Source organism: Arvicanthis niloticus, chromosome 24 (genome assembly GCF_011762505.2).
Source record: "Arvicanthis niloticus isolate mArvNil1 chromosome 24, mArvNil1.pat.X, whole genome shotgun sequence".
NCBI lineage: Eukaryota > Metazoa > Chordata > Mammalia > Rodentia > Muridae > Arvicanthis > Arvicanthis niloticus.
This window is the reverse complement of record NC_133432.1, coordinates 41,027,352-41,042,229: the sequence shown is the minus strand read 5'-3', so window position 1 is coordinate 41,042,229 and position 14,878 is coordinate 41,027,352. Positions and strand designations below refer to the sequence as shown.

At 48.0% G+C, this 14,878-nt stretch overlaps 1 protein-coding gene across 3 annotated transcripts in view; it reads left to right on the top strand.

Annotated features, from left to right (window-relative positions):
* The first annotated feature begins 2,267 nt into the window (after positions 1-2,267).
* The window catches only part of LOC143438200 (uncharacterized), a 28,219-nt gene continuing 15,608 nt past the window's right edge, over positions 2,268-14,878 (top strand). For 2 of the 3 annotated variants that reach the window (XM_076923865.1, XM_076923864.1), the window contains exons 1-2: positions 2,281-3,025; positions 3,510-3,630. In XM_076923865.1, the coding sequence (XP_076779980.1) occupies positions 2,958-3,025; positions 3,510-3,630 (189 nt within the window). In that variant the 5' untranslated portion in view covers positions 2,281-2,957. Of the gene's footprint in view, positions 3,026-3,509; positions 3,631-14,878 lie in introns of all 3 variants that reach the window. The other variant, XR_013107190.1, reaches the window with a different exon arrangement.

Genomic DNA, 14,878 nt, shown 5'->3' with positions numbered 1-14,878 from the left:
CGTGAGGAGGTGTACCTCAGACACTGGCCGTGAGGAGGTGTACCTCAGACACAGGCCGTGAGGAGGTGTACCTCAGACACAGGCCGTGAGGAGGTGTACCTCAGACACAGGCCGTGAGGAGGTGTACCTCAGACACAGGCCGTGAGGAGGTGTACCTCAGACACTGGCCGTGAGGAGGTGTACCTCAGACACAGGCCGTGAGGAGGTGTACCTCAGACACTGGCCGTGAGGAGGTGTACCTCAGACACTGGCCGTGAGGAGGTGTACCTCAGACACAGGCCGTGAGGAGGTGTACCTAAGACACAGGCTGTGAGGAGGTGTACCTCAGACACAGGTTGTGAGAGGTATACCTCAGACACTGGCCGTGAGGAGGTGTATGTACCTCACGAGCTGGCTGTAAGGAGATGTATCTCAGGAGGACTGGGATTACGGAAGCAGACACCCCACAATACTTACTGTATTTCTAGTATTCATTTCACCTAACAGCAAGTAGCTATCCAGAGTGTACCTGACCGTGAACTAATCTCTTCATGTATAGCTCCTCCTCCTTAAGAAGTCTTTTCTTTCTTTCTTTCTTTCTTTTTCAAATGGGCATCACAGTTTCTGGGATTTCCATAGTTATGGTCTTACACTTATAGAGATACTTTGGGGACTTGGGTCTGTCAGGATGATACTATTTAAGATTATTCTCATCTGACATTTTCTCTCAGGACTATAACCAGCTGCCATTAGACACTTCATTCCAGCTTCTTGCCAGTTCATCGAATTTCCTGTTGACAGACGGGCCATGAGTTATGTCACTCACTGTGAGCTGTAAGCAGAACACTTGGTGCCCGGTGTGCAGTCTGTCTCACGTGCCTGTGTAGAAGGCAGTCACACCTGGTGCAGAGACACTTCCCCTAGGTTATATAATTTGAGCCTGTCTCTATCCTGATTTTTTTCTAGCTCTGCAGACAAGGGGCTATCAGATCTAACTGCTGAGGGTCTGCAGAACAGGTCTCAGCTGCCAGTCAGTGAACTAAGCATCACCTTGCTTCATCAGGGAAGAGCTGGTACCACAAGGCATAGGCAGAAAGGATCATGATACTCCAGGGTGGTCTCTATTCAGGAAACACGCTCACTCTATGCCTCTCAAGCACACCGTCAAAATCCGTTATCTGAAGATGGATTTCAAGGGCCTGTCATTTCATGAGTTGGAAGAGCAAACCTTTCTCTTCCAAAGAGAAAAGGAACATTCTTTTAGACTCAGTAAACATCCACAGGATATGCAGAAACTGGCCTTTAGATAAAGAGATCTGGGTCACAAGAGAGAGACGGGTGTGGAACACATGAATGTTATAGGCTGTCACCTGGAGACAGTGAGGGAGCTCTCTCTCAGAGCTGAGTGTTCTAACACTTAGAATCCTAAAGGATTAAAAAGAACCCAGGCTTGGGGGGGGGGGGGGGGGGGGGAGTTGGTGATCCATGTAAGTTCTGAACCCTCCTGATAAGCCTTTACTAATTAAGGTAACTGTTCACCAGGGACCTCCCTAAGTCTCAAGTCAAAGTTACCTCAAAACTATGTTTACAGCTTGGCAAAGACCTTACTGTGTTTGTGCACAGCTCTGGAAGCTTCTCTTCTATTTCCTTCTCTCTTCCTATGGCTGCCACCTTCCTTTCTTTGGGCACCTGTGATAGATAATCCTCACTGTCCTCATCCTTAGGTCTGGAGTCCCATAGGAGACACACATCTGGATAACCCCCAGGCCTAGTGACTTTTTAAAACATTGAGGTGATGTGAGCCTGCTGCTGTTCCTGTGGCTTTTGTCCCAGAAGTGATGTCCTGCCTTTCTTTGCCTGGGATGTCTGTGTCCCTTGGATAATGTCTGTGAAGGAGGCACAGTTCTTACAACGAGTCCACACAGTTAGTTGCACAGGATAAACATAACCGCCAGAGTCTGACCTAGTTGCCCCTAAGTTCCAACCCCTAAAACGCATCTATGGGCTAAATTTCCTCTGAAAGTTGTGTGTGTGTGTGGTGGGGGGGTGTTAGGGGGGCTTCCTCATCTGCGGCTTCTCAGCCAGGTGTGTGTTCTGAGCTCTTGGTGTCAACTGTCACACAGTGGTTCTGCATGTGCCTGTGCTTCTTCCTGATCTGCTTACTGTGGTCTTGGGACAGGAAATCAAGAATTAAGTTAGCAGGATGAAATATGAAACATCCTTTCGGCTTCTGGGCAGAACAGATTGTAGCATCGGTTGCCTTTTGTGATGTCACAAATTGTCCCCAAAGGCAGTGGCTTAAAACAACGAGCTTTTTGTATCTCCCACAGGAATCCAAGGCTGAGGGCCTGGCCCTGGGTCCTTCCCTAGGCCAAACCTGACCCAACTGTTTAGCCGGTTTACTGAGGGCAAGTCTGGACCTGCCTGATTCTGTCCCACTGGGGTCTGAAGGGTCACCGGAGGGGGTCTGTTTCTGAGCTCTTGCATGGGCTGTTGACAGGATGAGTGTCTTCAGAAGTTGGTGGCTTGGGGGCCTCAGATGCTCATGTCTGAAGGGTGTCCTCCATGCTGAGCCACAGGGCATGACAGCGCCATTTGTGGCTTTCATCAAAGCACAAGGATAGAGTAAGAGAGAGCTAGCCAGATGGATCACACCAGAGAAGCTGGGTGACACTGAACACAGGGTTCACTGCAAGAGCCTCCTAACACAGTCTGTAAGCCTGGTGTCCCGGGGAGGGACTGAGAAGACAGCCACTGGTTTCTCTAAGTCAGCATCTCTGTAAAGAAGACCTGGAAGATAGAGTCTACAAAGAGATACACTGAGCTATGGGACTTGCTCAGACTCTCCTCTCTTTAGGAAGCGGAATCTATAAGTAACAGACAGTACACAAAGGAAGTAATCAAGATCTGGTGTCTGGTGCAGGTAGAACTGACCCCACAGGAACTGGGCTTGTGGAAATGGAAAGGAAGAAATTGAGATGTGGAAATGCAGGATAACATCCCCTGTCCATTCTCAGAAAGACCATTCTCTGAGATGTTCCCCAAGGTAAGCCTATCAGTTCTCGGAGCTCAGCAAGAGTCTTCCCACGGCCCCCTCCAACAAACTTCCCCTTAGGTAGCCATTGTGTCCAGAGGGTGGGCAACATGTATCCAAAAGCAGTCTCCGGGAGTGGGGGGGGGGGGGAGAGGGCATCTCACACATCCCTTTCTGGGATTCTGTAGGCAGAGTGCTGAGCCAGCGGCTGGCTGTACTGCTGGAAGCTCACATCCAATGTTACTTTCCCATGCTCTGGAGATAAATTCCCAGCCAGGCAGCCAGCTGAGAAAAAGCGCAATGGAGTGAACAGAGACAAAGAATAGCATAACCACAGCCAAAGTGAACGCGTACCATGTGTGGTCTGCCCCCTGTCTCTGGGGCTCTCCCCTGACTCAGAACACTGGCTCTTCTCTCTTCCATTCACTAAATATATGTGCACGAAACGTATTATTACATAACAACATATCATAAAAATGTATGCTTTTATTTCTAGTGCTAGAGCCCACAGGGCCTTGTCTTCTAAGAGCTGTCAGTCTAGGAGAGCAGACAGACATCACCGTACTGGAGCAGGGGACACAGACGTCTCTCTGTTGACAAGCTTTGGTCTGTCTCAGGTGAGTCCTCTTCTCCAGCAGACTTTGGACTGAGGTCTCAACCTTGACCATTGTCCTGTCCTTGCAGGGTCTGCATCACTAAGCGTTAACGAGATTCCTGTTAAGTCAGTTTAGGAAGAAACTCCCAGGATTCATAGGGCAATTGATCAAACTCTTTATCCCCTGCCTCCAATCTCTGATTACACTGGGCCGGTGAGTGGTGCTGATGTTTGGATTCTGAGCCCTCCCTAGAGCCCATGTGTTGGACTTGGCTCTAGGGTGGCACTGCTGAGAGGCTTTGGGACCTTAATGAGGATGGGGTAGTTTATTATGGTTATGGAACGTAGACAATACAATTGGTTAGCAAGACCTTTCGTGTTTTTTAGTAATTTCAATCGTAAGGCTCTTTTACCATGATTATCGATCAGAAATCCTCACTTGAAATGGATAATCTTGGTTGTCAACCTGACACACTTGGGAAGTGGGGATGTCAACTGAAGAATTGCCTCTCTCAGGAGGAAGGGTCCAGCCAACTGTGGGTGATGCCATCCCTAGACAGGTGGGCTTGGGTTGCGTCATAACATCTAAGGCAATAGTCTTGAACAAAGTCTTTCTTGATACTTTAACGGGCGTCAGGATGATTTTTACTGTAACTGCTTTGAAGGGAAAGTACGTCGTCATGGAAGCAAATGAGCAGGCAATCTGACATTGTCTGGGAAGCCAAGAAAGGCTGGTATGAGAGTTTGGTGTGTTTTGTCCATGTTAAAACTCACGAAATTCGGTTGTCAGTGTACAGCATTAAGAGGTAGGCCCAGTCGTAACTGGATTCGCTCCTGTGGAAGGGACCTTCGTAAAGCAGCTTCCTGTGTGCTTTCATCTCCCCTAGAGGTACACATGCGTCACTCTTGCCCCAGGTCTCCTCACTTGGTACTGTCCTCTTTGTTGTGATGTGACAGGAGTCTCATCAGATGGGGCTATCCCATTTTGATCTTCCTACCTTTGGAACTGTACATTAAATAACCTCCTTTTCCTTATAAACAATCCCATCTTGTGTGTTTTGTTCTATCAACAGAAAGTAACTAGGGCAGTTTCTTGAGAAAAATGATGCTTGAGTTGAGCTTTAACTTCTAGAAGTTACCCAAAGCTAGCTATAAAGGACAGTGGCTGACTTTTCAGGGTCACACAGTAGGGCCTTATCTAAGAAGTCCACGCAGAGCTGACCCAGTTCTCTATTGAGTTTGGCTTCTTATTAACTAGCAATTAGGTATACAACTGTGTGGCATTAGCTGTTAACTCGTAGAATATTGCTAAATTACAACTATGATTATTGTTATTTTTATTTATTAGAGCAACAAAAATTCTGTTCAGTAGAACATAACTTACGGGACTAGAGCAGTGGTTCAGTGGTTAGAGCACTGGCTGCTCTTGCAGAGGACCTGGGTTAGGTTCCCAGCACCCACATGGCAGCTCACAACCATTTGCAACTCCAATTCCAGGGAGATCTGATGCTCTCTTCTGACCTCTGCAGACACTGCATACATGTACGTACACACACACATACACACACACACACACACACACACACACACACACACAAGCAAAGCACATAGACACACAAAATAAAATAAAATTAAAACACATTAAGAATGAAAGATAACCTAAAAATCTCACTTGTTTGCATCCAGCTTAGCAAACATTTCAACATGCTTCCTTACGAATGCACATAAGAGCTGGTTGCACGCATGCACATAAGAGCTGATTGCACGCATGCTCTCTGAGCCTGTGTTCTCGTCTTTCTGCCCTGATCATCAGTCCTGGAGGCAAGCCTTTAACAGGTGCTCAGAGAGTCAGAGGTGGGCGAAGTTCCCTGAATAAGTGTTACCAGCATCTCTTCACTACACACGCAGGATCTTGACTTTTGAGGGCTCCAAGGATACCCAGGGATGTGGTACTTGTGTCTGTAGAGTTGCTGAACATGTGGGTGAAAAGCCAGAGACACTTCTTTGACGGCTTAGGAGGGCATTGCTGGCAGAGTCTCACAGCTTTCTGCCCAGCTGCGGCAGCTGGAGGCCATTGCTGTGTGCTGTGGTTAATCTAGTTTGTTGGTTGGACTGAGAGCGCCTAGGAGACGGTAAAGGACACCTCGGGTGAGCCTGTAAGGGGTTTCTAGAGACAATCAGATGGCAAAGGCTCTAATGAATTCTCAGATCCATTGATGGGTTCAATTTTTTAATAGATGCTGGAACTTGCTGCCCAATTGGAGGAAGTAGGTGACTAGGGGCTTAGACTAGAGGCTTATCTTAAACTGGGGTCTTAGGGGCTGTATCTTGCCCTAGTGTCTTCCGGTGACTCCCCTCTGTCCACCATAACGTTGCTGGCCTGTTCTGGGACAATGCAGGTTCCCCACCATGACAGAGGTGGGCACCTCTGAAAACAGGAGCCCAAATCAGTTAAGCTGTTTCCTCAAATATTTTAGTTAACTAGGTGTAAAAGTAATTAATCATGTGTCTGCCATCAAACTCACCTCATGGGTCTAAATGGAACCCTCCTGCATCTGTCCTTTCTGCGCTTTGCTGGGTTTTTGTTAGTGGGAAGATGTCCTTCTTCAAGTCTCAGCATTGTGAGTTGCCCTTTCTCTCCTTCTTTGGCCAGTCAGCTCCCCAGCCCTGGTGGTGTTTTCCTTAGCTGGTCTCTGGGAACTGCCCTTTCTTCTCTGTCTCCAAAGCCGGGATCCTCCTCCAGTTTCTGGGATCCATGAAGACCTATCGTTAGACCACCCCATGAATCTTCCAGACACCTTCCTCTTCACCCTTTTTCACAAAGGATTACCAAGCTAATCTTCTATATAAAAAAAATGATGATCGCACCTGTCACCCAGTTGAGAGCTCTCGGACACATTTTCGACTGTGACGTGGACTTTCCTGTTTTCTATAATCTTTCTATGAGAGCGGCCAAGAGCTGTTTCCTTACATTTTCTTCTTCTCAGAATGCTCAGGACATCCCTCCTAATGCAGCCCTCCACCCTACCAAGAAGGGGTCCTTGGTGTAGCTTGCCAAGCCATGAGCCCCACTAGTAAATGGATTAGACCGTAAGTAGCCTCTTGATGCATGGGCAGCCAGCCTGTCATAAACAGCTGCCCATGCAGAACAGCCAGTGCTGGACGGAGGCCACCAAATCAATTTGAGCCTCTCCTGAGAGTCTCATTCCTGAAGGGAGCAGCTGAGTAGAGTCAGCGAGGGGCTGAGGAGGAGTCACCCAATCCAGAGCACTGTAGTGACAGCCTTAGGGGCAGTGAGATAATGGTGCTAGACACACTGTCCTGAATGATCTCACCCGGCACTGACTATGCCTTTTAGTTTCTATATCCTGATGTTTTGACATCTGGGGGCCTTACTGACTGTAGAGGGGGAAGTCGGAGGGAAAGTGATTAATTACCTTCTCTACTCCCACCCCAGCATGACTTTCAGATGCAAATCAACCAAAGCGCCCCCCCTCCCCCTTTACTGACTTTTCTTTCTCACCGAAACTGTCTACCTTCCTTCATTGCTCTAGTCCAGGTACCAAGCCAAGGGCAATCCCTAGAGCCTAGAGTTAAGAAGCATCATTTTCACCTAAGCTGAACCTGCTTACTCTTCCCTGACCATTCCCTCTCACGGTGCCCAGTAAAGCCTTGTACCCATCTTCTTCCTCTCTCCTGACCAGGTGCTACCCTCATGGTCCCCTGCGGTATAGCATGGTCCTTATTCTTGGAACCGAATGACCTGTCCTGTCAACAGCAGCTGCCTCCTGGTCTGCTGACCTCATTTCTAAAATCGGTAGATTCTGCATGACTCACCCATCTCTGTGGAGTCTGGCTATGTGGTTGTTCCTCTTTGTGGCAGGGCTGGGGCTCTTTTTGCCTTACCCGAGGTAAATACACTAAATACGACCTGTCTCACTCCAGTGGGTTATTACTGCTTCTTTAAATCAGATCTTTACTGGTTGTCTCACTCTTTGCTCTATGAGTTCCCCATGTCCTTCACCGACAAGCATGCTGGCTCTCTTTGTAAACAGCCTTACTTATATTCTTGTCCCCCGTGCCTGGTCATGAGGCCATCCTTCAGACAAACTCTTGCCTTCCCCATGCCTAAAACTACTCTTTCTTCAAGGTCTCACATTCAGACATCCTGTGACGGTGGCTTCTATAGCCCCACGTTCCTTGCTCCGCACGTCAGCATCACCTGTGTATGGGAGTCAACACCACCACAGAGCATCCAGTGTTCCCTGCTTTGTGTTCAGAAACGCTCTCTCCCCAGGGCTTTATGTAACCTCAGTTCAGGGGACAGATGTTTGATATTTTGCTTGATGATAGGATGCATTGGTATCTAAGCAACTGACATCTTTCTTCTCCTCATCAAGCTGGGGTATAAAATCCACACATAGAGCAACAGTTGCTACCTGTTGAGCCAGAGCCTGGCTGGAGGGGAAGCCCCATCTTATCTCCATTCCGAGCATTGGGAAGGCTAGCCACCAGCTTTCTTAGGTGGAGAGAAGTTCATTCATTTCCTAATGGGAAATGATACATGGGGAAAGATTTGAGTTTCTTCATTTTAGTGTCAGGCCTGTAAGGGGTTGCAAAGTACAAAGGAAGGAATGGGGGGAAAGTTGGAGGGATTGGCCCACAAGTGGGATTTCAGGACTGTCTCTTAAGTAGAAGCTGAGATGGGGAGACTGCAGCAGAAGCCAGGCAATCAAACATGTCCCTCACAGTTTTGATCAGGCTCTAACATGTTTGAAAGGAAAACATCTGGCTAGCCTTCCACGGGAGTTGACCGTGATGTAAGAGGTAAAGGATTTCAGGGCACATTCCTGAGAGTTCCCTGAGGGACTTCCTAACAAGGAGGTGGAGCCAGGTAGTTCTTGGAATTGTCTCCCACCCCAGACATTGCATTGCATGCAAGCCCTAAATATACCTTAACCCACAAACAACTTTCTTTTGTCCAGCTCTATGGACTGTGTCCCTTTAAATGTACTTTCTGTTCCTGGTTGCACAGTAATCAGCAGATAGCCATACCGTTCCCCCACTCCCTCCTCCTCCCTTAAAACAGACCCTTCTAATAGTTAGCATCCTGCAGTGACCAAAGCCGTTAGAAGGATTACACCATTACTATCCTGTCCAGTGCACACATAATGCCCCAGGGATTGCCTTTCTTCTTCTTTGCTTGATGTTTTATTTGTGGTTGAAATCAGGGCCCAATGGTGGGTCGAAAAATCAAAAACCGAAGAGGGCAGAAGGTGACAGTCATTCTTTTCAAGGGCACCTCCCAAACAGCTTTCCCCATTTGAGAGTCCTTTGGGAAGGTGATGGCAGACATCATCCTTGTGGATAAAGCAGGCTCTGAAAGCACGCAGACAGGTTACAGACCTCTGTTCCTCGTTACCATAATATCGAATGTTCATCCTTCCCAAGCACGACAACGAATATGTGCTCTGCCTGCTTGCTCACTGTTGTTTGTGCTGGAAAGAACCCGGGCCCAGCCCAGAGCCACGTTGCAGGGCTCAAGACTGCTCTGAAACAGTGCCACCTAGTGGCGCGATGAGGTACGACAGTACACAGCAAGGGCACCAGGACTCTAGCTGCAGCAGCTCAAAGATGAGGAGTTAAAAAATCAGGAGCACAAAGACAGTGACAGTCTGGAAATGTCTGACTAGGGCAGGCGACAGGGAAAAGGGGCGGGGAATCTGGAGCGTGAAGAGAGGAATTAAAAGTAATGAACTGGTCCAAGTGAGCAGTCCCTTCCTCCGCCCTCCACTCCCCACCCCACCCCTCCACCCTCGGGAGCTAGAGACATGGGTAAGGAGAGCTTGGAGCCAGCCTCCATTTGGATGGTTCAGTCTGGCTGGAGTCTGGATTCTTAAGGATCCCGGGGCTCTGCCGAGCTCGTGAAGTCACTGTGCCTCAGTTTCCTTGCTTTGTGGACTGAGTCAGACTTCAAAGTCTTCCTTTAGTTGAAACATTGTATGAATTTGTTATCTGAGAAATGCAGGAACAAGCAGTATACCCTTGGCTTTCTTGGATCTTTTGTGTGACTTCCGGTTCCTGTAAGGGGAGACTTAAAAACAAACAAATGAACAACCAACCACTTCCATCTTGCCTGTCTTCAGTGTTCTGTAGCTGAAGACTCCAAGGAGAATTGAAGAAGACAGCCATGTAGTGACTCTAGGGACCTTTCAAAGCTTCCATTATCAGCCAAGAGGGAGAGCCAGCTCCTAGAGATCTGGAAGCTTCTAGTACTTCAGGACAGGCAGTGAGGGTTCTGGAGGGTACTGGCACAGAAGTAAATCTGGACTATATGAAACACTGAAGTGAAGTCAGAGCCATTATAATGGGTTAGCAATTGAGTGGGCCATTCTTTCCTGTAAGAGTTACATTTTTAATCCTGTTAGAAGGTTCCAAAGAAATCAGATACTGTTCATTGACAAGCAGGAATCTAAGCAAATTATCAGGAAAATCCCCAGGTCCTTAGACCTTATCGGATGGAGCTTGTCCTTTGTCGTTCATGGGTACTCCTTAGGAAAAGTCATCTGTGATGGCTGTTTTAAACACCTCAGTTTTACATTCCTGGGCTGAAAGAAGATGTGGGCTCAGCCTGGCTGCCGTTTGAATAAACCCAGGTTGCACCCCCTCCTTCTTTTAGGGTTTGATGGTTCTGCTTATGGAAGTGCTCCCATGAGTGGAGGGGATTTAAATTCTGTCATGATGGAATTTGAATAAACACATAAAGTGCCCAGTGCCACTTTATACCCTGGGAATCATCAAGCCAGCTACAAATACCTCGAGGGGTCCTTGCCGTTGTTCAACATAAATCAGTGAAATGACAGGCAATTGACTCTGAAGACAGCGCTCACATGGCTGAGTGGCAGGAGGGTGGAAGCCGATGAGGGTATTTTCCTGTAAAGCACTTGTGATTAGCACCAGAGTAAACAGTGGATAGGGCTCTATCTACCACACTCTCCTCCTGCTCTGGATGGCTCATTAGGCAGAAGTCAACAGGTTCCCCAATGCAGGGGGTGGGGGGATGTTGTCAATGGGAAGAAGTAAGTTTGTATCTCAACATCTGATGAATACTTCTGGCTTCCCCAGAAGGAAAAAAAGAAATAGTCTTGATTTGCCTTTTTTTTTTTTCCTATGAAGACTTAAAATAGGGGTGGGAATCAGACTCTTCGATGCCAAAGTTTGTCGCTGTGCTATGATGTCATATTATAGCGCCTGTCAGGGCTCTGAGCTTCTCTTAATGGAAAGGGGCGTGTTTGAGAGACTGCCGCCTGGCAGTGTCCCCTGATTTTACAAACTTATATTCCTAAAGACACTAAGAAGGTGACACGGGCAGCTAAGCTGATGAAGGCACTGACTAAGAATACCTGACACCAACCTGAGCCACTGTGGCCTCCTAGGCCAAACAACCCTTGGGTTGTTGTGTCAACCAATTTTCTCCAACAAAAGTCAGATTTTTCACGAAAGACTTTAAGTGTGCCAAAACAAATAAGTCTGTAAACCCAAAGGTCACAGCCCGTTTGTGACCTGGAATTTGAACTGACACACACCCTCTGCCACCTTATAAGCTGGGAATCATCAAGCTGACAACCAATACCCGAGGGGTCCTTCACTTAGATTCTTCCCAACTCATTCTGACTATACCAGGACTTTCAGATGTGTCAAAGTGGGTGGGCAGAGAAACTGCATAGACTCCCTCAGTAAGCAAAGCCTTGACTACGAGTTATAAAGCCTCCCAGTTCTCAGATCTAGTTGTTTTCTTGGTTTGTTGTAAAATCCTAACTTAAAATCTTTCATGCTACAAGTTAAACCACTTAAGAAAGTTTAATCGATAGGAATGAATCAGTGGACATGAAATGTCTTATTGCCCCCGGGATGCCCGGAAGTCACATGGAAATGCCGGATTCAGCTGGCATTTGCCAGGAGGAAGCCCCAGCAACTGTCTTGGGGCCCCATTCCTCAGAGGTAGTTGTGTTGAAGGGATGAATTGGTGTTGATGGTCCAGGTCAGGTCCCTGCAAGCTTTGAACTTGTTTCAATGTGAGCTGTCTCTGCTCCCTGGGGTCCTGCCCTGGGGAAGGCAGGTCATGCCTGGACAACAGGGAGGTCAGAACAGTCCTGCCTGTTGAGTGAGGAACTGTAACCAGTTTCGTCTTGTGAGCCTGTACAGCTCTCTTAACTGTTCTAAACTGGGGTCTCTGTTTCCAAGTTTGAGATTAGAGTTGGGCTTTTGGGGTTGAGGCAAGGATTAAATGGAAAACTTGTAGGTCAGTGCCCGGCTCCAGGCCAGCTCGTGAAGAGTGCAGGAAGGCTGGGTCAGTGTCATGGCTGGTAGGGAAGAATGCAGAATGCTCCTGAGTAACTTTGTGGATGACAGAGTCTAAGGCCCGCCTGGTGTTTACTTTTCCCTCTGGGACCATGAAACCAGCCATGCCTCATTGGAGAAACAGTGAGTTAGGCATCATACTGTCTGGGGTGGTTGTCCAGGTATGCCCTGAGTGGATGTGGCCCATGGGAATGAGAACACAGGGCTGTGTGGAGGGAACCTACCAGTGTCAAAAGCAGCTGGGACCAGGAAGCAATGTCAGACAGTGTAATTTCTTTCCTCTTGCTTGGGTTTGCCTGAAAGGAGCATCTGATTCTTTTTCCCCTTTGGATGTCTTTGAACTCCAACCCAGCAATGCCTGCAAATAACAGCAAAACCACACAGGGAAACAATGTTGTAGTGGGACTGGGCCTATGTGACTCACTCACCTCGATTTCCTGGGTCCAGCGGCTCTGGATGCAAAGTGGCTCTAAGTCCCAGTGTAGAAACAGAGCATTGAGCAATATGTTGTTTTGGTAGAAAGCTACAGGTTTTAGTCTGGAATGTCTGTCGCCAGAGCCCATCCAATTAACTCACTTGTCTGGAAATCAGAATAAATAACTTAGAGGTGGCAATTGGGGCTCTCCACGTCCTTTATTTGTTTGTCTTCCAAGTTAGGCAGGTCTGCAGTAGCCAGGCCAGAGAAGAAAAGAAGACACAGCTTCATTCCGCCTTTGCTGTTGCAGGGAAGAAAGGGGGTAGGTCCCATGCGTTTTGGACTAAGGGATTCTGGCCAGCTGTGCCTGTGGTAGTGATGGATCAGGAGCAGGCCTGGAGGAGATGGTACCCTTCTTCACAGAGAAGGCGCCATGCATTCTGGGTCAGCTGTGTTGATTGGCACCTTGGGCGGTGATATGTCCTCAAGGGTACCAACTATGCTGGGGGGCCTTGGCACCTGTGGGAACTCCCTATGAAAGATCCCATCTCACTGTCTGGTCAGGACTGTTAGGAGAGAGGCAATCTGCAAGTGGGGCAGTGGGTGTGCTGTGTGGGTTCCCAGGGCCAGCACCCATTTCAGCCCCAAGCGTGGGGCTTTTGGTACTACTAATCACACAGGATGCTCACCGAGGGATGCTGTGGATAGAACTCTGCGCATCCCTGCATCTGCCCACTCTTTTACGTGGCTCTTCTTCCTCTGGCGCTCTGAATTTGAGTCATTGTCACAGGGAGATGGAATCTAAAGCCATTTGCACAGGTAGCCTGCCTTCTGGGTCTGAAGGAATCTGCAGCTTTGTGCAGCAAGAGGAACAGCTAGGGAAGTGTCTTCAGCTGTCCTTCAGCCAGGGCATGCTCTGCACATCTTGCAGGGGTCCAGTATGCTTCTCACACTCTCCGGATAATCTCAGAGACCCTGACTCCCTTTTCCCAGATGCAGCCCTAGACCTTTCAGGGGTGTTTCCTCAACAGTGAAGGGAGGCAAAGGCAGGGTTGGACCTCTGCTTTCTGCGGCAAAACGCCTCAAATAATGACGCCTAGGAGCAGAGAGGGGCACGCCTGCTGTCTGATGCTCTGCGCTCATGGCAGGCAGGAGTCAAAGGCTCTTTCTTCAAGGACTGCACATTAAGTTTGTCTTTGTGCTTCTGGCTGCTTCCATTTCAAAGGCTCTGTCAGCGAATCCAGGGAGTCATTCCTGGACCCATCGGGCGTCTCCATGGTGACAGCTGAGCAGGCCTGAGGGAGAGAGGCACTTTCCCACAAGTTCCCTTTTTCTGATTTTTTTTCTTTGCCTATTTTTTCAGTAGTGACTATGGATGAAAATTGAGCTTAAAAATATGATAAAATAGGAACTCCCTAGGCTATTTTTTTAAAAAAAAAAAAAAAAAAAAAAAAAAAAAAAAAAAAAGTCCACTGTATATAAATATATACGTGTCATTACCAGCCTCAGTGGGGTCTAACACAGCATGAGAAATAGGACCGATCTCTCTCTCTCTCTCTCTCTCTCTCTCTCTCTCTCTCTCTCTCATCTCTCTGTGTCTCTCTATCTCTCTTACTCTGTGTGTCTCTCTGTGTCTTTGTCTCTCTCTCTTTCTCTCTCTCCATCTCTCTGTATCTCTCTCTCTTTTTCTCTCTCCATCTCTCTGTATCTCTCTCTTTCTTTCTCTCTCTCCATCTCTCTGTATCTCGCTATCTCTCTTTCTCTCTGTGTGTCTTTCTGTCTCTGTCTCTTTGTCTCTGTCTCTCTATCTCTCTCTGTCTGTCTCCATTTCTTTCTCTCTCCATCTCTGTGTGTCTTTCTGTGTCTGTGTCTGTGTCTCTGTGTCTCTCTCTCTCTGTCTCTCTGTCTGTCTGAAGAAGAGAAGGAGTCTACTTTTCCCGTTTTCCTCTGTGTATAGCCTCTGGTGAACTGCTACAGCCTGTTTGCCAAGGCCTGCGGTCCCCACCCCTAACCCCTGCCCCCTGAGAATGAAAAGCCTGTTCAACCAGCCATTGCATCCTTGCATCCATAGCAGAGGATGCAGACCAGGAGTTTGTAATTGTCCTGTTCTTGTTTGGCAGACCCACCAGAAGAACCACTATATTCTTACAACACCCCCAGTGGCTACATTCATAGACCAGTCTTCAGGCAATACACTGGGAAAGTTGTTGCTGGTTGATGTCACTGGGCAAACATGAGAGAGGGTTCTTGTGCCAACCTAGATTCCACAGGCCAGTCTCTTCACATGGTCCATTTATACAATCAGGAGGCTTCCATAGATGGCCACAGTCTAAGGGCTGAAGAGCTCTACCTCCATATTTTTCAGGGTTCCCAGGGGCGTATCTCAATATTCTATTGTACAGGGCTTGCCTGTTTTCCATAGGTGGCTGTTGTAGAATGGGCGGTGGGTGGATGGGCGAGTGTGTGCACGTGTGCAAGAAGCCTTTCCTTGCTG